The following is a 27472-nucleotide window of genomic DNA, read 5'->3' on the forward strand; positions in this document are numbered from 1 at the left end:
CAGTTTTTTGTCTCTGCAGTTTTAATGAGCTTAGTATCTATGCCTCAGGCCAAGTCATTAATTTTTTAAAAAAATGAACAAGTGTAGAGGGAAATACAGCTCTCTGGATATAGGATATTTTCATTAACTTCTCTTCGAGTCTAGCCACCTATCTAACTCTGAATCCAAAATCTGAATTCAGGACAATCCTCTAAAAATTTTAGCAATGATTCTTTAATTTTGTCTCCAAATAGATGCAAAGAGAACAGAGTTCTCCTTCTCTCATTGATAGAACCATCAAGATGAGAAAAGAGACAGAAGCTAGAAAAGTGGTTTTAGCTTGGGGACTCCTAAATGTTTCTGTGGCTGGCATGATATATACTGAAATGTAAGTCCAATAACTAGAATAAGAGCAAAATTTTTTAAGTGTGTGAAAATATTATTTTTAAGTACTTTTAAAGATATTTTAAAAGCATTTTATTTTTTCAGGACTGGGAAGTTGTTAAGCTCATACTATAATATTACATACTGGCCCCTCTGGTATATTGGTAAGATTTTCCTTTTTTATGATATAACTTATGTTTATTATTACATCAGAATTATGTAAAAATGCAATTCAGATTTGATTTTTTTAATTGCTTTTTGAATGAAATGTTCAAACAATTTCAAAAGTCCTATGGTTAATGAATGCGTGTGTGTTTTACTGTTCTGTATATTAATTTAATAGAAAATTGTGTTGGAAAAAATAAAGGAATATAAAATTAAACCATAATTTCTTTCTACAAGCGCTAGAGTTTTATTTTTAATTAAGATTGGTAAGAGTGGAAACAGGTTGGCTATTTTATGTTTCAATAACCCATTGTTTCATTATAGAGCTTGCACTTGCATTTCTCTTCAGCCTGAATGCCTTATTTGATTTCTGGAGATATTTCAAATACACTGTAGCACCTACAAGTCTGGTCATCAGTCCTGTACAGCAAACACTTTTAGGATTGAAAACAAGTTGTGGTGAGTGTTTTGTATTTCTTAATAAAATTAACAACAGATATCTTTTAAATTTCAGAAGTTTCCTTTTCAAAGCTTGGTAATGATGAGAAAAACATCAAGACTGCATAACCTGTATAGGGCCCCTGCCTTAAGCAAGTCTAAATTAAATATAAAAGGCAAATTGTTGACTTTCCTGTTAATATATTTGAAAAGGAATTTAATTACACTTTAAACATGCTAAGTTTGAGATGTTAGATATGTGGGTGGAGGGTAATTAGTGATAAGGGAATAGAACTCAGGAGATAAATTAGATATGGACTGAAAATATTGATTTGTCGGTCACCCTATTGGGTAATGATGCTGTTCTTGATATCTTTTCCCCATTTATTTAAGTATCTTCTCCCACTTTGAGATATCCTCTCAGTATGACCTTAATATTTTCAAAATTGTATTTCTTCTTTATATACTTGGTCTGATCCATCTGTTCTTACTGACTTCATCTTCTCAAGTGCCATTTGCACTTCATCATAACACATAGGTGCTAACTTTTTATATATTAATTTCCTCTGTATCTTGATTGGATATCAGATTTGATGCTAAGATTTTTTTCCCTAGTCTAAATTTCACATAATTGAAATTTTCTACTTTATTGTTTATTCTTTCCTCTTATCTATTCCTTTTATAGAAAAAATTGTCCTACTAGCCATTGTAGGTAGAATTTTAGAGTTGTGACTCCATTGTCATCAATAATGAGAGTGATGTGGACAAACATTATCCATTTCCCCTGTATTTCTTGTCCATTGTAAATGTTCTTGAAATGATCTAGCTTAGGTTTAATATCAAACTTTGGTAAATCTGTTTGTGAAACATGTGACTGTTTTATTAGTCAGAACTGCTCATGATTTTCTGTCATCCTGGTCTGTAATATTTTGCAAACAAATCATACTCAAAACTAGTATTGCCTTTGTCTCATGGTTTTCCTTTTGGTCAGGACAGCCAGCACTTGCTAAGATAGTTTTTGCTTTTATTTATATGTATGTATGTATGTATGTATGTATACACTTAACACCCTTTTTCTTTGTCAGAAGATGTGGGTTCTCAAGTCTCTTAGCCGTGTGACGTTCAATAAGTCACTAAACTTTTTTGAGCTTCCCTTTTTTTAGCTGTAAAATGGGATTGACAATACTTATATTTAACTACTTCACTAGATTGTAGTGAGGAAGCACTTTGCTAAGAATAAAGGTCTATAGAAACGTAAGCTGTTATATTATGTTTTTGTTTGTTTTTAATTTTTATTTTGAATATTTGTTTTTTCCAAATAAAACAACCCCAAACCAGTTAAACTTTTCTTCCTAGAAACTTTTCTTTTCTCTGACATCATTTTATGAACACTTCCCTAGGTTTTTTAAGTTCTAACACTGATTTTATTAGAATTTTTAAAATCCTAATTCTTGTAATTCTTAGGCACCTGTACTTCGGGCTCATGTGATTTTTGTTCTTTTTTTAGAATAGCAATGTTTTTTCTGACTTTGAAACCTTAGGAATAGAGAATAAATATATTAAATAATAAAGGCTTTTAAACTATTTTGCATTTTCCTTTTATTCCAGTTGTGCAGACCACTCCTCCACGAGAACTAGTGGCAAACAATATCCCTCCATCTACACCCTCTCCTCCAATCCAGGGTCAGAGTGTGTTGAGTTATAGCCCATCTCGCTCTCCCAGCACAAGCCCCAAGTTTACTATATCAGGATATAGCCCTCAACTGCAAGGTCTCTCATCTGGCGGCAGTAGTTCTTACAGCCCTGGAGTGACCTACTCACCTGGCAGTAGTTATAGTAAGGTAAGTCTTTTCTTTGGATTATTAAAGGAAAAACATTTTAGCACCAAATCCATTGTTAAATGTTTGGCGGGGCATTCTCCATGCAGGTATTTTGCCATGGTGTCCTGTTTAAAACAAACAAAATGATCTCTTTAATGCTGATGATGGCTTTGGTTCCTGTTTTCTTTTCCTTACACCTTCTTCTGTTTTCCTACTTCCTTCTGTAGACTTTAGATATCCTTATAGAATTCTAAGAGTCTTTATCTTTCAAGGGTTTTCATTTTTTCTGAGCATCTTTACATCTAAAATGAAAGTTAGAGCTCTTCACCAGGGCTTGAAGCTTGTATTCCAAATCCCAGAATAATGAAGGTTTTGGCATGCTGCATAGTTTCTCTTCTGGTCATGTATCACTTTGGTCTGATAAGATAAGCATAAAGATATATGGAAATTAGAAGACATTTAATTGCCTGTTTATAGTATATATCATCTATATGAAAGTGAGGGTTAAGTTTTCAAACTAGACTTAACAGATGAAGTTTAAGTTGCTGGCTTAAAGTAAATCTCTTATTCCAAATAGGTGTCTGGTTATAGTCCTTCCCCTGGTTCTTCGCCATATCCTACAACCATTGGTCCTGCAGAAAGCTGTGGGTTGAGATCTCGGTACCGGGCCTCCCCAACTGTCTATAACTCACCAACTGGCAAAGAGGACTACATGACAGATCTCAGAGCCCTGGACAATTTTCTTCGAGGGGAAGAAGAGAAGCAGCATAGGGTTCAGCTGGGTAAAAGAAACACTGATTTCCTTCAACAATAAAATTGTATTGTGGTCTTTGTTTTTTCTGTATATAGGGTGGTCAGAAGAATATGCCATTTCCTCTGGGGAGGCATTGTGGTACGGTGAAAGGCCAAGAGTGAGCAGCAAGAGGTTCTAGTCCCAGATTTGCTATTAACTAGCTGGAGAACTAGCTGGGCAAGTCACTAACCCATTCTGGACCTCATTTTCTCCATCTATAAAATAAGACGGTTGTATTTGATTTTTCCAAGGACTCTTAGAACACATAAACCTTATGATCCTGTGAGCTGAAATAACTCACTTTTCATTTGCATACAGCCCCCAATTCTGTTCACTATTCACAAAGGTCTGCTAGGGATAAAGAGGTGACAAAACATGTACACAAAAATGTCATGAGGGCAGCCAGGTGATTCAGTGGATGGGGTGCCAGGCCTGGAGTCAGGAGGACCTGAGTTCAAATCTGGTCTCAGATATTTCCTATTTATGTGACCCTGAGCAGGTCATTTAACCCCAGTTGCCTAATCTTTGCCACTCTTCTGCCTTGGAACCAATACTTGTATCTATTCCAAAACAGAAGGCAAGGTTTTTTTAAAAAGAATGTCATGAGTTGAATATGGGAGCAAAAGAGGAGTTTGTAGTAGTAAATCTAATCATTTCTAGTCTCTTCTAGATTCTTCTAGTCTCAGCAGTTCAAGCCTAGGATATTGTTACATTGTGAACACTCACCTTTTGACCTATCGGGACAATAAACAAATTATAACAATAAACTGATGCTTACTAAATTGATAATTATAGGAAGTACAGATTCTACCTCACCTTCTAGCAGTCCTACTTTCTGGAACTATAGTCGTTCCGTGGGTGATTATGCACAGACGCTAAAGAAATTTCAATACCAGCTGGCTTGCAGATCTCAGGCCCCATGTGCTAACAAGGATGAGACTGATCTTGGTTCTAAACAGGCGGCAGAAGAGGTAAATGAAAGAATGATGATTGTTTATGACTTGCAAATCCTTAGAAGTTCTACTGATTGTCATTTGTCCTTCCCCTACCCACCCCCAATTACATGTTCTAGTTCTGCTTATTTCTCTCTGCTTCAGTTCATTTAAGTCTTTCCTGGTTTTTCTGAGATTCTTCTACTTGTCATTTCTTACAGCACAGTAGTATTCCATAACAATCATATACTATACTTTTCTCGGCCATTTCCCAATTGATGGGTACCCCCTCACTTTCCAAATCTTTGCCCTGCTAAAAAGAGCTACTTTAAATATTTTGTAGATCTAGATCCTTCCCTTTTTTTTCTTTTTAAATCTTTCTGAGATACAAACCTAGTAATAGTATTGCTAGATCAAAGGGTATGTACTGATTGTTCTCCTGAATGATTAAATCTGTTCACAATTTCCCTCCAATTTTTGTCATTTTCCTTTTTTTGTCAAAATAGCCAGTCTGATGATAGGTATGGGGTGGTACCTCAGAATTGTTTTAATTTGCATTTCTCTAATAGTGATTTAGAGCACTTTTTAAATGATTCTAGAGCTTTAATGACTAATCATTTGTCAATTGGGGACTGACTTGTATTCTTAAATATTCAACTTATTTCTCTACATATTTGAGAAATGCAGTCTTTATTAGAAAGACTTGTAAAAATATTTTGCACCATTATGATTACTATTTTTTACTTTCTAACAGAACCCGCCCCTTTTCCTCCTCCTTTCCTGTAGGATAAGATAGCTTTCTATACCCAATTGATTGTGTATGTTCTTCTCTCATTAAGCCAATTCTGATGAGAGTAAAGTTCACATGCTTTCCTCCCCACCTCCCCCATCTTCCCCATTTGTTCCTTAAAAAAATATCTTAATCTCAACTTTTAAATTGAAGTGAGAGTACTAGAATTAGAATAGGGAAAGCTCGAGTTCATTCCCCCTCCCACCCACCCCCCAAATCAACTGGTTGTATATCAAAGAGCAAATCATTTTCTCTTTCTGTGCTTCAGTTTTCTCATCTGTAAAGTAGCAATGGTGGTACCTGTAACATCTGCCTGACATGGTAGATACTATATTGTGAGGCTCAAATAAAATAACCTTTGTTAAGGGTTCCACAAACTTAAAAACCCTACTTAAATGTTAGTTCTTATAAATACACTGTAATGGAAATCGTTAACTATCTGGCAAACTTGGTGAAAAATGGAAAATCTACTATTCTTTGTCAGTCATCCAGTTAGCATTTATTAAGTGCTTAATGTGTGCCAGGCACTGTGCCAAGCTTTGAGATTACAAGGAGAAGTATAAGACATTCTCTGCTCCTGAGGTACTCATAATGTAATGGGCTGATATTCTTTTGTGTCCCGTATACTGAATTAAGTTGTGTTTTTCATCATCTATGTCAGACTGCAAAACTAGTATCCTCTAAAAAATGTTTCCTGCCATCACCATCAACAAGTACTTGGTGCCTTATTACATTTGGCATATACTGGAGTCTATATCTGTTTTTATACTTTTAACTTGGTCATTTAAAAAGTTAAAGTCAAAGTTCAATAACAGCTCTAAAGTACTTACAAAAGAAAAATTTGAACCATAGTAATTGAATAAGTGGTGATATTTGTGTGTACCAGTTAAGATTTCCTTAGGATTAATAAGGTACTTTTATCTTATTTATTTTTAAAACTTTTCCCATGTTTACATGATTCATTTTCTTTCCCTTCCCACTCCCAGAGCTGACAAGCAATTCCACTGAGTTATACAAATGTTATCACTTGATACCTATTTCCGTATTATTCGTTTTTTGCTATAGTCCAGTTGATTATCTCATCTGCCAACAACTGAATTTCCTTAAACCCAATAGCCTATCCATAATTATCAACACTATTGATACTAATACCAATCAGTACCAGAGTCAATATTCCCCATAACACTACCCACAAGCAACTGGTGTTTTTCCATTTGTTTAGATCTAGTTTTATTTGTGTGAAGAGTGTTTTGTAGTTATGTTCATATAGTTCCCAAATTTGTCTTGGCAAGTAGATTCCCAGGTATTCTATATTGTGATTTTAAATGGAGTTTCTCTTTCTCATTCTTGTTGCTGGGTTTTGTTGGAAACATAGGAATGCTAATGATTTATGTGGGTTTATTTTGTACCCTGCAACTTTGCTAAAATTTAATAAGGTACTTTTAAAGGTGTAGGAATGAGAATTCCTTTGATTTCTGGTAAGCCTTTTCTTCATTTATTGTCCTTTTCAAATCATGTTCTGTTTTTAAGTAGGTGTGGGCAAGAGTGACTATGAATCGACAACTTCTTGATCATATGGATTCATGGACTGCGAAGTTTAGATATGTAAGTTCTGTCATTGTTCTAGTGCTAAGTATTGTTAACATGTCACTGTTGTGAGTTAAGGCAGCTAGGTGGCACAGTGGTTAGAATGCTTGAAGTCAGGAAGACTCATCTTCCTCTTTTTAAATCTGGCCTCAAATATTTACTAGCTGTGTGATCCTAAATCACTTAACTGCTTCAGTTTCTTCATTTATAAAATGACCTGGAGAAGATAGTAGCAAACCATTCCAGTATCATTGCCAAGAAAAACCCCAAAATGGGGTCATGAAGAGTCAGACATAACTGAAACTACTGAACAACAAATGTGAGTTACTGTTTGTGGGTTGACCAACTCTGAGGTACCACTTCATACCTTTCGGATCGGCTAATGTGTCCAAAAAAAAAAAAGGAAAATTGTAAGTGCTGGAGTGAAGGTAGAAAAATAGGGATGCTAATGTACTGTTGGTGGAGTTGTGAATGTGGTCCAGCCATTCTGGAGAACAATTTGCAACACCCCTCAAAGATACAAATTCTGTCCATCCTTTATTCTGACAATACCACTACTAGATCCATATCCCAAAGAGATCAGGGAAGAAGGGAAAGGAGATATATATATCAGTTTCATTTATGGTGGCAATGATTTGGAAGTTGAGGGGATGCCCATCAATTGAAAAATGGCTAAAAAAGGTTGTGTGGTTTGATTGTGATGGAATTACTAATAGAAATGCTAGGGGGAACACCCAGGTGGCTCAGTGATAGAGAGCCAAGCCTAGAGACAGGAAATCCTGGGTCCAAATCTGTCCTCAGATATTTCCTAGCTGAGTGACTACTCTAGGCATGTCATTTAATTCCCATTGCTCAGCCCTTACCACTCTTTTGCCTTGAAACCAGTATACAGTATTGATTCTAAGAGGGAAGGGAAGAGGTTTTTTTTTGTTGGTTTTTTTTTTAATACTATAAGAAATGATGAACAAGATGATTTCAGAAAAATCCAGGAATACTTACATGAATTAATACAAAGTGAAATAAGTAGAACCAGGAGGACATTATATACAGTAATAGCAGTAGTGTAAATAGTGATCAGCTGTAAAAAACTTGCCTATTCTGATCAATACAATGATCTGAGACAGTTCTAAAGAACTCAGGGTGGAAAAAATGCTCCAGAGAGAGAGAGAAAACTGAAGTAAAGATTGAAGCATGCTTTTTTTACTTTCTTTATTTTTTCTTACAACATAGTTAATAATGGGTATCCTATTGGTTGTGTTTTTCTTCTTTTTTAAACCGTTACCTTCCATCTTGCAAGCAACATTGTGTATTGGTTCCAAGGCAGAAGAGTGATAAGGTTTAGGCAGTGGGGGGTTAAGAGATTTGCCCAGTGTCACACAGCTAGAAGATTGCTCATCTTTTCAATGGGTAAGGAAGGGAATAGAGAGAGGAAAAGAATTTAAAATTCAAATTTTTTTAAGTGTTAAAAATAATTTTTTCGTAATATATTTGTAGGATGCCTTTAAAAATTGTCATTTGAATATTATGTGCACACATCAAGTCATTAAATATTTAAGACCCTATGGTTTTTTTTTATCTCCATATTATTCATTCTTTTTTTTTTTTTTAAACCCTTACCTTTTGTCTTGGAATCAATACTGTATATTGGTTCCAACGCAGAAGAGTGGTAAGGGCTAGGCAATGGGGGTTAAGTGACTTGCCCAGGGTCACACAGCTAGGAAGTGTCTGAGGCCAGATTTGAACCTAGGACCTCCCGTCTCTAGGCCTGGCTCTCAATCCACTAAGTTACCCAGTTGCCCCCCATATTAATCATTTTTTTAAGTGATTAATTCCATAAAAACAAAATTGTATTGCTATTAGTAGCAAAGTCTTTCACAGTTGATCATTCCACAGTATTGCTGTTACTGTGTACAATGTACTCCTATTTCTGCTTATTTCACTCGTCTTTCCAGCTCTCTCTGAAATCATCCTGTTCATCATTTTTTAGAGAACAATAATATTCCATCACCATCATAACACCACAATTTGTTTAGCCATTCCCCAATTGAGGGACATCCCATTAGTTTCCAATTCTTTGGCACCGCAAAAAGAGCAGCTATAAATATTTTTGTACAAGCAGGTCCTTTCCCATTTTTTTTATTTCTTTGAGATACAGACCTAGTGTATATATATACTGGATCAGAAGATATACATTCTTTTTTAGCCCTTTTGGCATAATTCCAAATTGCCCACCAAAATGGTTGGATCCATTTACAACTCCATCAGTAATGCATTAGTGTCCCAATTTTGCCACATTCCATCCAACATTTGTCATTTTCCTTTATTGTCATATTGGCCAATCTGTTAGGTTTGAGGTGATACCTCAAGAGTTATTTTAATTTGCATTTCTCTAATCAAGAGTTATTTAGAACATTTTTTCATGATTATTGATAGCTTTGATTTCTTCATCTGAAAACTGCCTATTCATATCCTTTGACCATTTATCATTTGGGGAATGTAAGTGCCTATATTTCATGGCAGATGCCCTTTAAGAAAAAAAAAACCTTGTATTTTACTGGAATGATACAATATATACAAAATTATTAATACCAGGCAAATTGTGGAGAGGAAGGAGCACTAGTAATAAGGGGGATCAAGGAAGGCTTGACAAGGAGTGGAGTGGCATCTAAGCTGAGTTCATCAAAATAAAAATGTACATGGAGAGTCTTTGGAGTGAGATTTACACTTGGACTCTATGCCAAATAGGAATAATTTAGAATATGGGGTTTCCTTTGGGTAGTCTGTCTCAAAACCTAGAAGTAACTGAAAATTTATTGTTGGTCTGGAAAGTAAAACTTTGAAGCCCTTAGTTCAAAAACCGAAAAAGTATTAATTTGACAATTGCCTTATCAAGGCAATAAATCTGCTGTCTGTAATATGTTTAGGATTAATTATGGTTTAGTTCTGTATATCGTGTTGCTTTCTTTTTTTTTTTTTTAATAGTGGATCAATGAGACAATATTAGTGCCACTTGTTCAGGAAATTGATTCTGTCAGTACACAAATGAGAAGAATGGGCTGTCCAGAGCTACAGATAGGAGGTATGGATAAAGTATACATGAGCACTTGTTTTCCTGAGTGCTTCCAAATAGAAGAAAATCCTATACTGACAGGTTGTTTTGCACTGACACATGAAGTTGGCGGGGGGGGGGGGGGGGAGCAACATATTTATGCCCAAATGTTGTTCATTGGGGAAAGCAATTAAACTTAGGAATTACCCTTTTGCTATTTTTTAAATTATCCATCCACTATTACAATAAAAATAAACTCTTAGACATATTGTGTGTTGATTGTTCTTGCATGACAGATTTTCAGCTCTAAAACAGTCTGTTAGGGCTCCAAATTCCAGTGAAACAAATTCACTATTAAAATTATGCTAAAATATGCCACTCTTCCTTAGCCCAAAAATATAATGACTGTATTACCTTGGTAATTTTTAAATCATCTATTTTTGACTCATGTACTAAAAGGAAATGGCCCTGGTACTTCAGGGTCCTATGAACCTATGATACATTTACTCTTCCTTATCTTGGACAGTGGCAAGAGAGAAATAAATTCCAATTTCAGTGCTTCTTGACATGGAAATAACAAACCTGTGGTTTTCCAAGATAGTGCTAGCAGAATAGAAGCTTAGTCAAGAACCGAAGTAGGAAGTCTTTGAAATGGCACCTCATAACAGATTCCATTGTCTGAGATTCCACCATATTGACCACAGGATCAGTTTTCTGACATAGCAGTTCTCATACAGTTAGAGATGAATTGCAATCTTCAGCAGTAGAGGGAGTACCTATTCAGATGAAATTGCAGAACTTCATGAAAAGATTTAAAAACAGAATTTTGGAATGAATCATCTCTTTGAATAATTGTTCTTGGGAATATTTAGATAGTTTGGATGCCTTTTAGCCATTTTCTTCTCTCTGGACAATAAACAGAAATATGAGTCCCAGAATATCTCATGTATTCCAAAGCATCATTTTTTCACTCTGCAATATGCTTTTGATATTATGTCTGCCCTTTCTGTCTTTTAGTAATATTGTAATGGCTTCATGAGTAGCTTGGTATTCTTTCTTGATTGAGAGGACTTTTTTATCTACAAAATAATTGTTTATTGGTACAAGAGGCAATTTTCAGTACAACTTTTTAAATATTATCCAGCAAGGGACTAACAATTGTGAAGATGGAATTAGCTCACCCCTATTCATTCTTTAGACTTGAGCCACCAGGAATATGTACACCCCACCCAACTTAGAATTAAGTGGCAAGGGAGAGGTCTATGACCCACATGTGCTAGTGAGTGACAAATCAAAAACAAGTGACTGCCCCCTGGGCAGTCCGAAACAAGGTTGACACTGCCATTTGTCCACATGGAACTGGAGGGTGGACACAGGAAGTGAAGCAAAGAACTATCTTTTAAATATGATAACTTCCTGTGAAGGGGATTTTGTGCTTTGAACTTGGCCTTGGAAGAGCTCAAGTTGAGGCTGACTCCCTTTTCCTGGCATTTCTGAGGGCACTAGCCTCTCCCAAGAGGCCTCTTGTCTTAGAGGAAGCCTCGTGGCTAAAAGTCTCTGTGCCCCCCTTTGCTGGGCCTCTGAAGCCCTGCCTGGTTCTGGCCTTCAGACCAGGCCAAAGTAACACACACACACACACACATACTCTCTCTCTCTCTCTCTCTCTCTCTCTCTCTCTCTCTCTCTCTCTATTTCTCTCTCATCTTCCCTATCTTCACTCTTCCTTATTTGTAAATAAACTGCCATAAAAATCATCCTAACTTGGGTCTTTAATTTGAAATTGTGAAAATTGATTCCTGGCGACCAAAACTCTTAAATATCCAGTCCAACCATAATTTTTACCTCTTACACAATAAAAATGTATCTTGGTAATTTAGGGGTGTGTGTGTCATATAGATTTTTCTGGTACATAAATGCATAAAATATATAGATTTCGACTTTAGGTGATAGTCTTTAAAAGAAGGTTTAAGTCAGTAGGCAAGCATTTTGTCTTTGCCATCAAGATAAACCATATTCCAATTCTGTAAGAATTTAAAAGTAATTTTAGGATACTTCTTAAAGATGTTAAGTAGATAGTGACCTGTAGTATGATTTCTGTGGTGATAGAATTTCCTCCCCTCTCTTTTTTTTTTTTTCCAGAAGCTAGTATTACTAGCTTGAAACAAGCTGCCCTGGTCAAAGCCCCACTCATTCCAACTTTGAATACTATAGTGCAATATCTAGACCTTACACCAAACCAGGAATACTTATTTGAGAGAATAAAAGGTGAGTTATTATTTTGAATTACATATATCTCCTTTCTATGTAGGAATACATACAGTTTGACCCCTATGAAGTCCCTTAAATTTTCTCTTGGGTCTTGTGTTTGGATTTCAGGTTGTCTGTTTAGGTTTGGTCTTTTCCTCAGGAAAGCTTGGAAATCTTTTATTTTGTTGAATGACCATTTTTTCCCCCTGAAAAAATATACTCAGTTTTGCTGGATAGGTCGTAACTCTGGATAGTCTGGACTCTGGGTTACAAACCTAGATCTTTCACCTTCAATAATGTCATATTCTATGACTTCTGATCGTTTAATATGGAGACTACTAAGTTCTGTATGATCCTGATTGTAGCACCATGGTATTTGAATTGTTTCTTTCTGGCTGCTTAAAGTATATTTTCTCCTTAGTTTGGGGGCTCTTGAATTTATTCCTGGGGATTGTCATTTGAAGATTTCTTTCTGGAGGTGATCTCTGGGGTCTTTCCATTTCTATTTTACTCTTTTGTTCAAGATATCTGGGCAGTTTCCTTGATGATAATTTCTTTTAATATGATGTTCATGTTTTTGGTTTGTGTTTTTTTTTTTAATCATGCTTTTAGGTATCTCTCCTAGACCTAGTTTCCAGATCAGTTGATTTTTTTCAATGAGATATTTCATGTTTTCTTCTGTTTTTTATTCTTTTCATTTTGTTTTATTATTTCTTGATGTCTCATGAAGGCTTTAACTTCTAGTTGTCCAATTCTAATTTTTAAGGAATGATTTTCTTCTGTCAGCTTATGAGCTTCTTTTTTTTTTCATTTGGCCCATTTCTTCCTGCTTTGCTTTCATTTCTCTTCTGCCTTTTAACTGAGCTCTTCCAGAATCTGAGTCCAATTCATATTTTTCTTTTGGACTTTGCATGTGTTTGCTTTGCTTTCATTGTCCCCTTCTGTGTCTATGCCTTGCTTTTTGTCTCCATAAACATTCTCATGGTTAGGTTTTGGTTTTTGTTTGTTTGTGTTTATGTTTGCTCATTTTCCTAGCCTTTTTAAAGGTAGGCTTTGTTCTCCAGGAGATTAGGGCACCCTCTTAAACTTCAGTTCTTCCTTGATGCTACCCTTAGCCTTTTTTCTGGGTTTCTTGTAAGTTATCATTTTGAACGTTTAAAAAAAAAAAACCTTTCAAAGTTATTTAATTGCCTTGAAAAATAAGGGGGAAACTATTTTATTTGTGAAATAATCATAAGTCATATGTATTATTACATATTATTCTTCACTGAAGTCCTCCAATTCATTATTGTAACACAGAAGTAACCCTTGGGATCTCAAAAACTTCAAGTACTTGTAACAGATTGTTGTCCAATAACCAGCCTAGCTAAGTTTAAACACATTCATTATAGAAAGTTGAATCATAGCAACTCATAGAAATCATCTTTTGAGGTATGTCAGGGGCTTCTATTCTCATCTATGGAAGAACATCCATCTATAAGCCCAGAATCATGGCTGGGGTGTGGGTGTGGGTGTGGGTGTGGGTGTGGGTGTGTACATGCTTGATCATCATTCACCCACACTTTTAAGCATGTGTTCGCAAAAGTTACAAGTGCTTTATCATTGATTAGTGACACCTTGTCTGTAATTTAGAGCCTTCTAGACTAGGGCATAGAAAGAAAGACCAGGTTACACAGCTAATGTGTCAAAGGCAGGACTTCTTTCTCTTTGTCATACCCTGTTACCTCCCTTGAAGTATTTGAGTGAGTGTGAGTGTGTGTGTGTGTGTGTGTGCGTGCGCACGCACACGCTAGACCAAAGATTTCACTGGTTTAGGAGAAACTAAGTAAGTGGAGACTATGCTAAAATAGATCAGCATCTGCTCTGTAGCATTGTCACTAGGTGAGAGGTTTTGACAAAAGCAAGACTGAAACCCAAGTCTGTGTCAGATTGAGGCTAATTCTCTCCATTATGCCTGCTGCTTCAGGTTGTGTGTCTGTGTTTGAAAACTTATTAGTCACCAGTATAGAGAAATGTATCCTGTGGATAAGGTATAAACACTTATGAATATCAACACATCAGTTCTCTGTTCTTCAGTATACTAAAGATGGGCTCTCTCCTTGGTGTCTTTCACTAAAAGAGAACATACTAGATGCTATTTCTCCTAATTCGTTTGTATTTCTTAGAATAACTTAGTCATCTTTAATATTAATATATTTCTTTCTTGAATTTATTTTGGTCTATCTCCTCAGGAGGTGAAAAATATAATTTAGTAATAAGTAAGTTGCCTTAAAAGTCATTAATGCATGACTTATAAAATTGTCAAAAATTATTTCTACATGTAACTGAAAAAATGGTTGTTTTTTTTTGGAGGGTAGGGGGAATCATCATTAGCTCAGGGGCAGTTAGGTGGCTCAGTGGATAGAAAGCCAGGCCTAGAGGTGAGGTCCTGGATTCAAATCTGGTCTCAGACACTTCCTAACTAGTTGACCCTCGGCAGTTCACTTAACCCCAAATTGCCTGGCCCTTACAGCTCTTCTGATTTGGAACTAATCTTAGTATTGATTCTAAGATAGAAAGTAAGGGGGTTTTTTTTGTTGTTTGTTTTTTAAAGAAAGTTGTTGGTTTCCCTCATCATAACAAATTTCCTTATTCATCCCTTAAATGAAAGAAAATCAGTAATATGAATAGTATTTTTTTTAATTGTGAATAAAACTTGTGAAATGTTTTCATTGTTTAAATGACTTAACAATAGTTTTGGCTTTTTTCTTTAAAAAAAACTTGGTTGCTTTACAGTAATCACTGATTTTTTTCTGGAAATTATTAGCCTATCTCATTAAGATTCTTAGATAAGATCTTCTTTCTTCATTCTTTATTATCATTTTTGTGATTCTAAATAACTTTATATCAACTCTTAATAAAATTTTAGAGCTCTCCCAAGGTGGATGCATGAGCTCATTCCGATGGAATAGAGGTGGGGATTTCAAAGCACGAAAATGGGATACAGACCTGCCCACTGATTCTGCTGTGAGTCAGTATGATTGCTTTTAAATAATTTTGATTAAATTAAAAGTATCTAAAGAGTATTTTATGTGAGAATAAGAATTTAAAATGTTTGTTAAAGCATTAGCTAGAAATTGTGTATATATATACTTATTTTTGTTTCTGCCTATTCATATGAGCTTAGCTAAGTTCTAATCAATTATCAGAAATGCAATGGTTATCACTAAATGTATAATACAAGTCATTTATAATACATTTCCATGCTTTCTTTAGGAGATTAAGTGCCTAGAGGAAAGTTTGTACTAGGTCTCTCTTCACTAGCTATAATTTGAATTAATGATGAATCTGCTTTATTGATTGCCATTTTTCATTCCTGATTTATTTATAGATCATTATGCATGTATTTTGCACTTACCTTGACTCTAGACTCCCTCCACATCCTAAGTATCCTGATGGAAAAACATTTACTTCTCAGCACTTTGTTCAGACACCCAATAAACCAGGTAGAAAATTTTCTTGAAAGAACTTTTTGGGATTTTGGGGTGTAATCTCTCTACTTCCTAAGCTTAGCTTTCTTTTTTCAAATTGATACTCTGCAGATATTACAAATGAAAACGTTTTTTGCATCTACCAGAGCAACATTAATCCACCCCATTATGAGCTAATTTACCAGCGTCACGTCTACAGTCTTCCAAAGGTACCTTTATATTTTGTTTGTATCATATACTTGTATATGATGAACTGCTTTGACTTTGAAAAAAAAATACTCAAATTTATGAAACTTGCTTTACTTACAGAAAAATACATTACTGCCAATTACCACCCCAAAAATCACCTATATTAATAACTAATGTCAATTTTTGCCGCTATCATATTTATAAAGAATCTTTACATATGGCTATTTTCCCAATTAATCTCTACCAAATTCCAGTAAAGCATAGTATAAAAAGCTAATAAAATATTGCCAAATAGTAGATAAAGGACCATTTGTACTGTAGCCCGTTATTTGAATGTTAAAATCCTTTTACAATGTTTGAAAAGTTTTTTGTGCAATTATATTTTTCCCTCCCCCTTTTCCCCCCCATTTACTTAGCAAACATTTTTCCTATAAGGTATATGACTGTAAATCTCATTCTGTATCTGAATTAATTTTTTTTTTTAAACCCTCATCTTCCATCTTGGTGTCAATACTATGTACTGGCTCCAAGGCAGAAGAGTGGTAAGGGTAGGCAATGGGAGTCAAGTGACTTGCCCAGGGTCACACAGCTGAGAAGTGTCTGAGGCCGGATTTGAACCTAGGACCTCCAGTCTATAGGCCTGACTCTCAATCCGCTGAGCTACCCAGCTGCTCCCCTGTATCTAGATTAATTAAGAAGTTTTGAATTAATGGAGTCTAAAGTAGTGAAGTTTTGTTATATTTACCTATCAGATTAAATTTTTGTTTTTTTTTCTTAATTATTTTTCTTTAAATTCAGGATAGAAATAACATGTTCCATACATTACTAATGTTCCTATACATCATAAAGACCAAGGAATCAGGAATGCTTGGGTAAGTATAATGTGCTATTTCAAGCATAAACACTTTTTTTTCATTGTTCTTAGCATCTTCATGGAGATGAAACATTGAATTATAGTCACTATTTAATGTGTAATGTAGCTTAAGTCCAACAAACTTGAGGGAGAGCTATAAATTGTTGATTATTAGGTGGAGCCAAAATGGCAGAGTAGTAGAAAGAAGTATAGTCCAGCTCCTCTAATACAAGCTCTCCACAAAGATCTAGAAAACACAGCAAACTAAGTGTAGATAGGGAAATCCAAGGAAAAAAGCTTCATAAGATTCATTTATTCAGCCAGCTTAGCATAGAGATGTCACTGGACACTAAGGATAGGATCTGGCCAGGAGTGTATCACATGCAGGAACTTTAAAAGAACTAGTGGTAAGTACTAGGGCAAAAAGAGATCCTAGCAGGACCCTGACCTAGTACAAGGTAGAGAAATAGGGGCCAGCATACCTGGTGTCTCTGTTGCTCAGTACCCATTTTTTGTATCACAGATTTAGGTCTAATTGAGGGGGTGACAGTCCATGATGAAGAGTAGTCATAAGCTGCTGTAGGCTATGTACTGAGCTAAGAACAAATTCAGAAACAAACAGGTGTCTCAGACCTTAGGAGCCAAGTAGGAGTCTCCGTTCTATCCTTCAGCCCAGTCTGAGGCCTGTAGCATAATCAATCTAGGAATCTTAGCCCAAAGGAGAGTTTGTAGTTATGTCATTGAGAATCTATAGAGCTATCTTAAGCTGCCTGAGAAAGGCTGATTGATTATAGCACCAGTCTAATGGAATTTTCATGCAGGAACAAGCTAAGAGGAGTGTCATACAAACCCAAACCAAGAGCTTTCAGAGCTTAGACACAATCAGACTTTGCCCCAGATCACATAACTTGGGAGCATTGAAAGATGAACAGAAGGACCTGGGTTCAAATGACTGCAGGAAGCCATCAAAGCCGTGACGTTCAGCACAGCTAGTCACCAGCTCTGACAATCCAGCACAGCAGGATGTCAGGAGGATGGAAATTCCACACTCAGTTTACCCTATGTGATTCTTTTTACAGTGACATTCACTTGCATTGAAACTATTGTAATCAATATCCTTATTCAGCCCCAGGGAGACACAGAAAAACAATACAAGTTCATGGCAAGAACAACCACAGTCACAAACTACCCACTATCCCAAAATAAACCCTTAAACAAACAGAAACTTTCCCTAGAATCATCCTTGCAATAAACCAGCAGTTAGTGAGTTAATGCAAGTTTCTAAATTCCCCAGCAAGAAAGTACCTGGCCTGGGTTTGTTCAAACTCCCACAGACCAAGGAAACAGTGAAACACAAGGAAAACAGGGGAATGACAAATTAGCACAAAATCACCCTTCCAGAACTGCATTCTTATTAACGAGTTGTGTTTTAATGCATGTTAATTTTCAGTGGCATTTCACAATAATATTTGAACTTCTTTTTTTCCTTAATAGCTTTAATTTTTGCATTTTGATCTCAATTTCAATCTAGTCAATTAACCTTTAAGGGATAGTCAGATAGTCAATACAACAGGCATAATTTGACTAAGCTCTATCATCTTAAGGCTTAATTTTAAGTTGCCACAATAGATGTTATTACTTGCTTTTTGTAATATTTTTTGAAATAAAGATAATCACTTAAATTGAACCAAATCTTTGTATAGAATGTATAATCATTTTTTAACTTTGAAATTTAATAAAATGATAATTTTAGAAAGTCTTGAAAATTTAGAAAGCTTTAGAAAATTTCCAAACTATATTTTCTTTGTATTAACTGTCTTTTTTCTCTATATTTCTTTTTTGTTTTATGGGTACACCTAAACTGCTTAATTTAAACCAATTTTTTTAAACCTATTCTTTTTGATGTTTTACATTTTAACTATTTATTAGTAATATTTGCTGTTTCCCTTTTTTATTTTAAATTTACACTCCAATTGTGGTGAATTAGGGAAACCTGTATTTTTTAACAATATTATAGATGTTATAAAGTTGATATTAGCTTGTTGTTCATTTTTTCACTTTACAGAGCCAAGTTGGCAAGTCATGCTTGATTGGTCACTGTACCTCTCTGAGTCTGTTCACATGAGGCTCTTCTACATGCTTGTTCTTATCCATAGTAATATTTTTTTTAAATAAATTGCATGTTATTCCTTAGATCATGAATTTCTTCTCATACATTGCACATGCTTTTAAAATAATTTTTATATCCTGATCAATTGCAATGCTGTCCAAATTTCTGTATTCATAATATACTAAATTCTTAATGCATATATTATTTTTGAATTACCACATTTTGACACCCTAATGTTAATTATATTTTTACCTTTTGCTTAATATGATGGTACATATCTTAGAGTAACAATTTTACATGCTCCTATGTTTACCCAAATTTTTTGATCATATAAAATCTTCTTTATATTATGTCACATCTTTTAATAAGTTGATATTAAATTCTTATATGCTTTCTACTTGTATTTTGCAATCCTCAAATTCAGTCTAATAAGCATTTTTGGTAAGTCTGATCATTCAAATCTGTATTTCACACACTGCAAGTTCTAACAGATAGCTTTTCAATATAAGTTTTGTGTATTCTTAAATTTAACTGAAATTCCATTTTTTAACTAGTAGTCAATGAATTTACACTATACTATCAGTACCTATTCAGTTCCTTAGCAAATATATATTCTAATGGGTAGAGAAAGGTCCATGAGTTTTAGGGAAGGTGGGCGATGTTTTTTAGCTTCTCATAACTACTACCTGCTGAACTGGGGCCGTGTGAATGAATCGGTTTCAACATATCATTTTCTCATGGACCAGTCTCTGTCTAAAGGGGTCTAATTTTGAAATGTAAGTCAATTGTATCGTTCTAATAATCTTTAAGTAAGATTTTTCACTAACATCAGTGTGATTAATGTTAGGTTGAATTCACGGTTGTTTAAAGAAGCTTTTTCACTCTTGGTTAAGCACTGAGGAAGACTGATGGTTTTTGGCTAGCTAGGAGAGTTAAGCTGCACTTCTATACTTTTGTACTCAACTCAGAATCTTTGCTTTCTGCCTGAATAAGTTTTTCTTAGATTGCATTTTAGAATCTTTTATAATTTTCATTAGATATATATCTCAGTACTTAACCTGTTGATAGAATTTAGTGATGGGATCAAATTTGTCCCTTTTTCTGTCTTTTGATTTCAACGTTCCCTTTCTCATGGCCAGTGAGAAATGAAAGGAGAAATGTTTGACAGATTAGTTTTTTTAACTCTTGCCTTAATAAGAGCAGAGAATAAGATTTCTTTTAACCAATTAAATTATCTTAGCGTTTAAGACATTCAGAAATTACGATGTTATTTTTTGAATTTCTCAAACACCTCTGTCTTCCCCATTCTTCCAGAACAAATGAAGAAGAGAGAGATTTATTTTTCCCAGCATGTAACCCCTCTCCCCTTGTGATCACAGACTGATCAAGGACACATTTCCTGGGCATTTCACACACGCTGACAAATATAAAACATAAATTATATAAGGTAGATTCTTCTTTTCATCCTAGCAAAAGATCAATTGTTACAATTCATATCTCCATGACTAAAGAATTTTGTGAAAAAGAATGATTCAGAAAAGGATTAACTCTTAGCAAGGAGCTGGCTGACATATGATGAATTTTATCTCTTAATTACCTTTTTTTCATGCTTCAATAGATATTCTAAAATAAATACACTTTTACTTCTGCACTTTTCTATGAAGTGGGGCTCTGATACCTGCCTGAATAATTCCAGGTATGCCACATTGCTGGAAAGATTGGTTTAACTGAGTGAAAATTGTTAAAACTTTTTACATTGTCTGAGGTATTACTAATTGGGCTCTTTCCAAAGGGGAAAGAAAAAACTATGACAGAACTGTTTTTTTTTTTTAGCTGAAGCAAAGAAAGAGAAAGCAGCCAGCTGCTTCTGAAAAAGGGAGGGGGGGATGGAGAGGAAAAATTTCTGGTCACTTTAAATTTGCCGTTTCTGAGAGATTGCCTTATCTATGAAGTAGTCTTAAATCTATCTTCCTACAGAGAGAAAAATACCTGGAGGGAGGGGGGGCCACTGGGGGCCGTTCAACCCAAATGAGAAAGTCACTATATCTCTGAGTCATAATTAGCTACTGTTTACTGTGCTTACTCATTTCAATAATTAGTTTTCCTTCCTTTGATTCACTGTGTTCCATAGCTTCTATTTATCTTAGTGTGCTATTTTTCTTAGTGTCTTAGTTCCTTTTCGTGTCAGTGTTCTTGAAAGTTCTGACCTTCTTGCCCTTCTGACCCACTTGACCTAGTGGGGGATAGCTAATCCTCAGACAAGGGCCGTTGTCATCCGAATTGGGAGCGTCTCAGCTTATTGGGGGGGGGGGGGCTGGAGGTCTTGCCTGCCCACAGATCCCAGGTGCCAGTCTGCAAAGACCCTGCTCTTCGCTCGGGAGGATCTCTGGAGGTAGGATGGTGTGGCAAAAATGAAATAAAAACAAGCCAGAGTGCCAGTGGAATTGCAGAGGCTGTTCTCTGTTGCCATCTGCTGGTTTTTATTTTTATACCCTTTTTTCTTTATGATCTCATACAGGTTTTGATTTTCCCATACATTCAAAATCACATATTAACTTTTGAAACATCATAAGGTTGGCATTTACTAATTATCTTACTGTGATTAAACAAAGAAGCATGCTTGTCAAGAGTTTTTCATTATGGAATGGCTTAGTTGGAACTTATTATTTTCAGCCATCTGTAAAGTACAAGAACATCATTTCCTAGTAAAGCATAATGGTTAATTATATTTTAACTAATAAAATCATGTATGTTGTTGCGTTATACTATTCATACCTATCATCAAGGAGATAGTTATGGTAGTTGATTATATCAAATAAGATACAATAATATCAGTCTGGTCCAAATTTTGTTCCCATTATGTTCTTTCATTTTTCACTATTTTTTTTAAAGTATGTTTGCTGTTCTTTCTGCTATAAAGTTAATAAGAATGCAGTTCTGGAAGGGTGATTTTGTGCTAATTTGTCATTCCCCTGTTTTCCTTGTGTTTCACTGTTTCTTTGGTCTGTGGGAGGTTGGGAACAAACCCAAGCCAGGTACTTTCTTGCTGGGGAATTTAGAAACTTGCATTAACTCACTAACTGCTGGTTTATTGCAGGGAAAGTTTCTGTATTATGGGGGTTTGTTTAGGGGTTTATTTTGGGATAGTGGGTAGTCTGTGACTGTGGTTGTTCTTGCCATGAACCTGTATTGTTTTTCTGTGTCTCCCTGGGGCTGAATAAGGATATTGATTACAATAGTTTCAATGCAAGTGAATGTCACTGTAAAAAGAATCACATAGGGTAAACCGAGTGTGGAATTTCCATCCTCCTGACATCCTGCTGTGCTGGATTGTCAGAGCTGGTGACTAGCTGTGCTGAACGTCATGGCTTTGATGGCTTCCTGCATATGACCTCAGACATCTCCTAGCTATGTGACCCTGTGCAAGTTTCTTAACTCCAGTTACCTAGCTCTTGCCGATCTTCTGCCTTAGAACTGATACAAAGACAGAAAGATTATCAGTTCCCTGCCTAGTGAGATATTCCTGAGATCCTGGAATAACACAATACTTATTACCCAAGAAAGTATAAGAAAGGAACCTTCTGAATGCAAACATTACCTCCAGAGGTACACAGAAATTTGGCCCTAGCATAAAATCCAAAAACAGATAGTAAGCTAGAAGAATGAACAAGCAAAAAAAAGAATCGCCCTACAAACTACTATGGTACCAGAGACAAAATCACAATCCCAGAAGAAAATGACTCCAAAATATCTAAGAAAGTCTCAAAAGAAAACACAGCTTAGGTACAAGTTCAGCTGGAATTCTTGGAAGAAATAAACCAAGTGTTGGGGGTTTTTTGGTTGTTTGTTTCAAATTATTTTAAAAGCCAAATGAGCACTACAGGGCGGTGGGATTGGGGGAAAGGATGAGAAAATGCGAGAGTTTATAGTTTATAAAAGAATGATTTAGAAAGAGAATTAACAGCTTAGAACAAGAGGTATAAACCTCACCCAAGGAAAAAACTTCTTCTAAACTTAGAATTGACCAAACAGAAGCAATGACTCCATGAAACAATATATTAAGAGGGTGTAACGTTTATTCTGTCAATTAAAGAAAAATTTGGAATTAGAGGGATTTAAAATAATGCAGTTTTACCATATTTACCTAGAAGATTGAATTTTTTTTTCTAAATTCAAAATAGAAATATGTTCCATACATTATATAGCCTAAAGACCAAAGACTCAGGGATGCTTGTATAGGTTTTAAATATAAAGTGCTATTTTGAGCACAAACACTTCTGTTTGTGAAGTAAAAAAGAATGAGGGAAAAAAATAGAAAATATGAAGTATCATAACTAAACCTAAAGAACAGATTGAAGAGATATAATTTAAGAATCACTGAACTACCAGAAAACTATTACAAAAATTGAAGAGCCTAAACATCTCATTTCATGAAATCATAAAACTGCCTAGAACTCTTAAAACTAGTTGGTAAAATTCAAATAGAATCCAGTGATTACCTCTTAGAAGAAACTCAAAATAAAAACCCCCAGGAATGTTATGACCAAAATCTTAAGAGCTTCTTGGTTAAAGGAGAAAAAAAAATACTTTGAGCATCCTGAAATAAAGAATTCAAATATTAAGGAGTCTCCAGTCATGCTCACACATGATTGAGCAGCCCCAGCTGTAAAAGATCAAGAGATTGGAATGTGATACAAAAGGCAAAAAGAGTCAAGCTTACGACCAAGAATAACTTACTCAGCAAAATTGAAAATTAATCCTGTTGGGAGGAAGAGGGAGGAAATGGACCTTTAAAGGGACTTTTAAGCATTGCTGATGAAAATCCAAGATAGAACTGAGTGGAAAGTTAGAAATATAAATAGGAATTGAGAGAGATTTTAAGAAGCAAACAATCATACGATGCTTAAAAAGGATAAATGTTTACATTCTAACATGTGGAAATTATAAATACATATCCCATCAGTGCTGGAAAATGGAAAAGGCAAAGAAAGAGATATGTTTTTAAGGGGGTAATGGAGACAAAGGATGGAAAAATTATCTCATGTAATTGGGATCCACACATGTAGAAATCTTTACATGTAGTGGGCCACTGGGTGGCTCAGTGGATTGAGAGCCAGGCCTAGAGACGGGAAGTCCTAGGTGCAAATCTGGCCTCAGACAGTTCCCAGCTGTGTGAACCTGGGCAAGTCACTTGACCCCCATTGCCTACCCTTACCAATCTTCTGCCTTGGAGCCAATACACAGTTTTGATTCCAAGACAGAAGGTCAGGGTTTATATAAAAAAAGAAGAAAAAGAAATCTTTACATATAGAGGGTAGGGGTGCACTCATCAAAGGAGAATAGAATACACATAGTCATAGTTGAGTACAGAAATACATTTCACTCAGTAGGGAAACAAAGGAAAGGGGTGAATAAGAGGGTAGGAAAAGGGACGGATCAGTCTTAAGCAAAACAATCTCTTCAAGAGGGGAGAGAGCAAGGAAGAGAAGGAAAAGTTTAATAGAATAGTGTAGCACAGACAATGTCAGTATTAAGCATCAAATGGTGCAGCATCTCAGTTCTTAAAGGGAAAAAATAATAAAAATTGCTGTTGGGAGACATCAGTTTACACCTCTCAGATTGAGGTAAATATAACCAAAAAACAATCCTAGATGATAGGTTAAAGAACAAAATAGTAACAATTTTATTAATTGTTTTATTGTCATGCAAAAACACTTCTGTATTGGTCATTGCTGTAAGAACAATGTAAGAACACACTCGTACATAGCCAAAACCCAAAATAAAACCAAAGATACACTGATGTGAAAGACAACTCCAACAGTTCTTTCTCTGGAGGTGGATAGCATTCCCCATCATAAGTCTTTTAGGCAAATAAAGTTTTAGTAAAATTGGAAAGCTAAAAAATTATTGATTTAATAAGCTGGTGCTTTAAAATCTCAAACTGTTTTTTTAACAGTCAAATAAACTATTAGCTAAACTTAATTAAGAAAAAAGAAAACCAAATCAACAATCTCAAAATGAAAAAGGTGAATTCAAAACTAATGAGGAAGAAAGAAATGATATAGGATTTTTTAGCCAGTTTTATGGCAAAACTAAAATCAATAGGTGAATATTTACAAAACTATGAAATGCCCAAATTAACAGAACAAGAAATACATGACAAGAAACCTAGGAAAATAAACTGAATAAGCCATAAGTGGACATCCAAAGAAGAAAAAAAAACAACTAAAGATCAGATGGACTTAGAAGAAGCAAATTTCAAACCTTTAAAGAAAAATGCTACTAAAACATTTGAAAATTTTAAAAGGGAAGGGTTCCTACTATATCTTTTGTGATGCAGGTGTGGTCTTAACTATTACTACTTTTAATTTGGTTTCAAGTATTCAGATAGTAAGAATAGATCTAATTGTACTATTACAGAACCACATCTTTTCAAGAGTTAGGTTAAGAGACTCTACAAAGTCATTTCTTAAGTTCTTAGAAAACAATGTTTATACAATTACCTCTTATGTAATAATCTAGTTATCTTGGGGCACAGAATGAGATATATGTGTTTTGGACATAGCCAATGAGGTAATTTGATTTACTTGACCACATATTTTTACAAGGAATTTGTTTTTCTCTCCTTTTTTCCCAATAAAGTGGAGGCTGGGAGAAAAAAAGATTTTAAAAAAAAATTTAAGCTAATTTGTTTCTTATGTGAAATTTTTAACATGGAGAAATTATATTTTTTTTTCATTAAAAAATTATTAAACCCCCCCCCAAAAAAAGCCCAGATATAGTCTTGATACCCAAACTAGGAAGAGTGATAAAATAAGAAAAAAAATTATAAACTAATATTTCTAATGAACATTAATGCAAAATAAAGTAATATAAGTAAAGAGACCATATTGATATCAGAAGATTATATGTTGTGACCAGCTTGAATTTATGCCCAAAATTCAGAGCTAGTCAAATATTAAGAAAATTATGAAAGTTATTTACCATATTAACAATACCAAACAAAAGCATGTTTTCAATAAATGGAGAAAAGACTTGACAAGATATAACCATTCCTGGTTGTTTGGGTTTTTTTTGAGCTTCAGAGCAAAGAAATAAATGAACTTTTCCTTAATATAAATAATATCTATCTAAAGCCAAGAGCTAACAGTATATATAATAGAAATAAACTAGAAGTATATAATAAGGATGCCTATTATCACTATTACTGTTCAATATAGTGCTAGAAATGCTAACTATAGCAGTAAGATCTAAAAAAGAATGGCAAAGAAAACATTTTTTGCCAAAATGATGGGTTTATTTAAAGATAACCCTAGAGTTATCAAAACTAATTGAAACAATATTTTCAGCAAAATTGAAGGCTAAATAAATCCATACAAATTATAAACATTTCTATAGATTACCAACAAAATTCCAGCAAGAAGAGAGAAAATTAGGCTTATAAAACACTTTACACAAATGAAGACATCTAAATATTTGGAGAATTATTCATTGCTCATGGATAGGCTAAGCCAATATTTAAAATGACAGTACTGCTAAATTCATTTCTTCAGTGCCCTCCCAAAAGTTATTTTATGGAGCTAGAAAAAAATAGCAAAATTCATCTGAAGCAACAATCCAGCACTGTTCTCTTTATGATAATTTATGACATTTCTATAGTATTATTGTGGTTATAAAAAGAGACAATATAATCTAGATCCATTGTAACTTTATTTTTTATAGGAGGGTTAATCTCGGCCTTTCGGGAGTGAACATTTTGTGGATTTTTGGAAAATAGCTCATTTATTCTCTTTTGATCTCCTTTATTTTGACTGATAAATAATGAAAAAAGTGGGAAGGAAGGGGACCTAGAATTCCCTGGTAGCCTTCCTCCACAGGTGAATGGAGAATGTGTTCATCAGGTTTCTCTGATAAAGTCTCATTTCTAAGATGTACAGGGAACTGATTCAAATTTATAAGAATGTGAGCCATTCCCTACTTGAAAAATTGCCAAATGATAGGATGTTTTCAGAGGAAGAAATCTGTACTATCAATAAGACTTTAAAAAATGTTCAAAGTCACTAATAGAGAAATGCAAATTAAGTAATTCAAATTCTACTTAATGCCATCAGATTGGTATTTCTAAGTATTGTTAAGTAGAGCAATCCAATACTGTTCATCGTTATATTAGCAGCTCACATTTCAGTGGTACTTCTGGGTATCAAAATTATTATGGTTCTAAAAAGAGACAGATAAAGTCTAAATAAGAATTCATTGAAACTCTTTTTTTCTTTACAGGAGGGTTAATCTTGGCCTTTCAGGAGTGAATATTTTGTGGATTTTTGGAGAATAGCTCATTTAACCTCTTGATTTTGAGCTCCTTTAATTTGACTGGGTCAAATAAAAATGTCACCCTTTTTGAAGAAAAGTCTAAGACTGTAACTATTGTTACAGTCTGGAAAAGGACATATTCCACACTCCAAAATGAAAGCTAGAATAAGAAGCTGTTGTCATTATCTTCCTCAACGAAAAAGTCTTTTTTTTTGGCTTACATGCATTTCAGGTTTTTGTAAATGTCTGCCATGGATATTGCCCTCTAGATTTTCTTTGAAGAAAGTGTGTTATCTTTTTAATAAACTAGGGTAGGTTTTGTTTGTTTGGGTTTGTTTTGTTTTTTCACTTTGCTG

General features: G+C 34.7%; 1 protein-coding gene across 2 annotated transcripts; it reads left to right on the top strand.

Moving 5' to 3' along the window:
* The first annotated feature begins 233 nt into the window (after positions 1-233).
* Positions 234-27439, top strand: TMEM209 (transmembrane protein 209). Of its 2 annotated transcripts, none has more exons than XM_044677430.1 (14): positions 234-367; positions 469-527; positions 853-984; positions 2575-2807; positions 3364-3568; positions 4375-4550; positions 6835-6906; positions 9871-9967; positions 12077-12202; positions 15093-15190; positions 15555-15669; positions 15766-15863; positions 16642-16715; positions 26529-26583. In XM_044677430.1, exons 1-14 carry the CDS (start codon positions 234-236, stop codon positions 26581-26583), a joined length of 1674 nt encoding a protein of 557 aa, XP_044533365.1. The 2 variants fall into 2 exon arrangements, with proteins under 2 accessions (XP_044533365.1, XP_044533366.1); XM_044677431.1 differs by lacking the exon at positions 26529-26583 and adding an exon at positions 27084-27439 and having other exon boundaries at positions 243-367; positions 853-987.
* Positions 27440-27472: the final 33 nt, after the last annotated feature.

Source organism: Gracilinanus agilis, chromosome 5 (genome assembly GCF_016433145.1).
Source record: "Gracilinanus agilis isolate LMUSP501 chromosome 5, AgileGrace, whole genome shotgun sequence".
Classification (NCBI taxonomy): Eukaryota; Metazoa; Chordata; class Mammalia; order Didelphimorphia; family Didelphidae; genus Gracilinanus; species Gracilinanus agilis.

What these genes read in the sequence shown, in the direction of transcription:
- TMEM209 (XM_044677430.1), top strand. Translation starts at nt 234, where the DNA reads ATGCAAAGAGAACAGAGTTCTCCTTCTCTCATTGATAGAACCATCAAG. An exon ending in GGCATGATATATACTGAAAT is followed by an intron (nt 368 to 468) that starts GTAAGTCCAATA and finishes TTATTTTTTCAG; the next exon opens with GACTGGGAAGTTGTTAAGCT. An exon ending in CTAAACAGGCGGCAGAAGAG is followed by an intron (nt 4,551 to 6,834) that starts GTAAATGAAAGA and finishes GTTTTTAAGTAG; the next exon opens with GTGTGGGCAAGAGTGACTAT.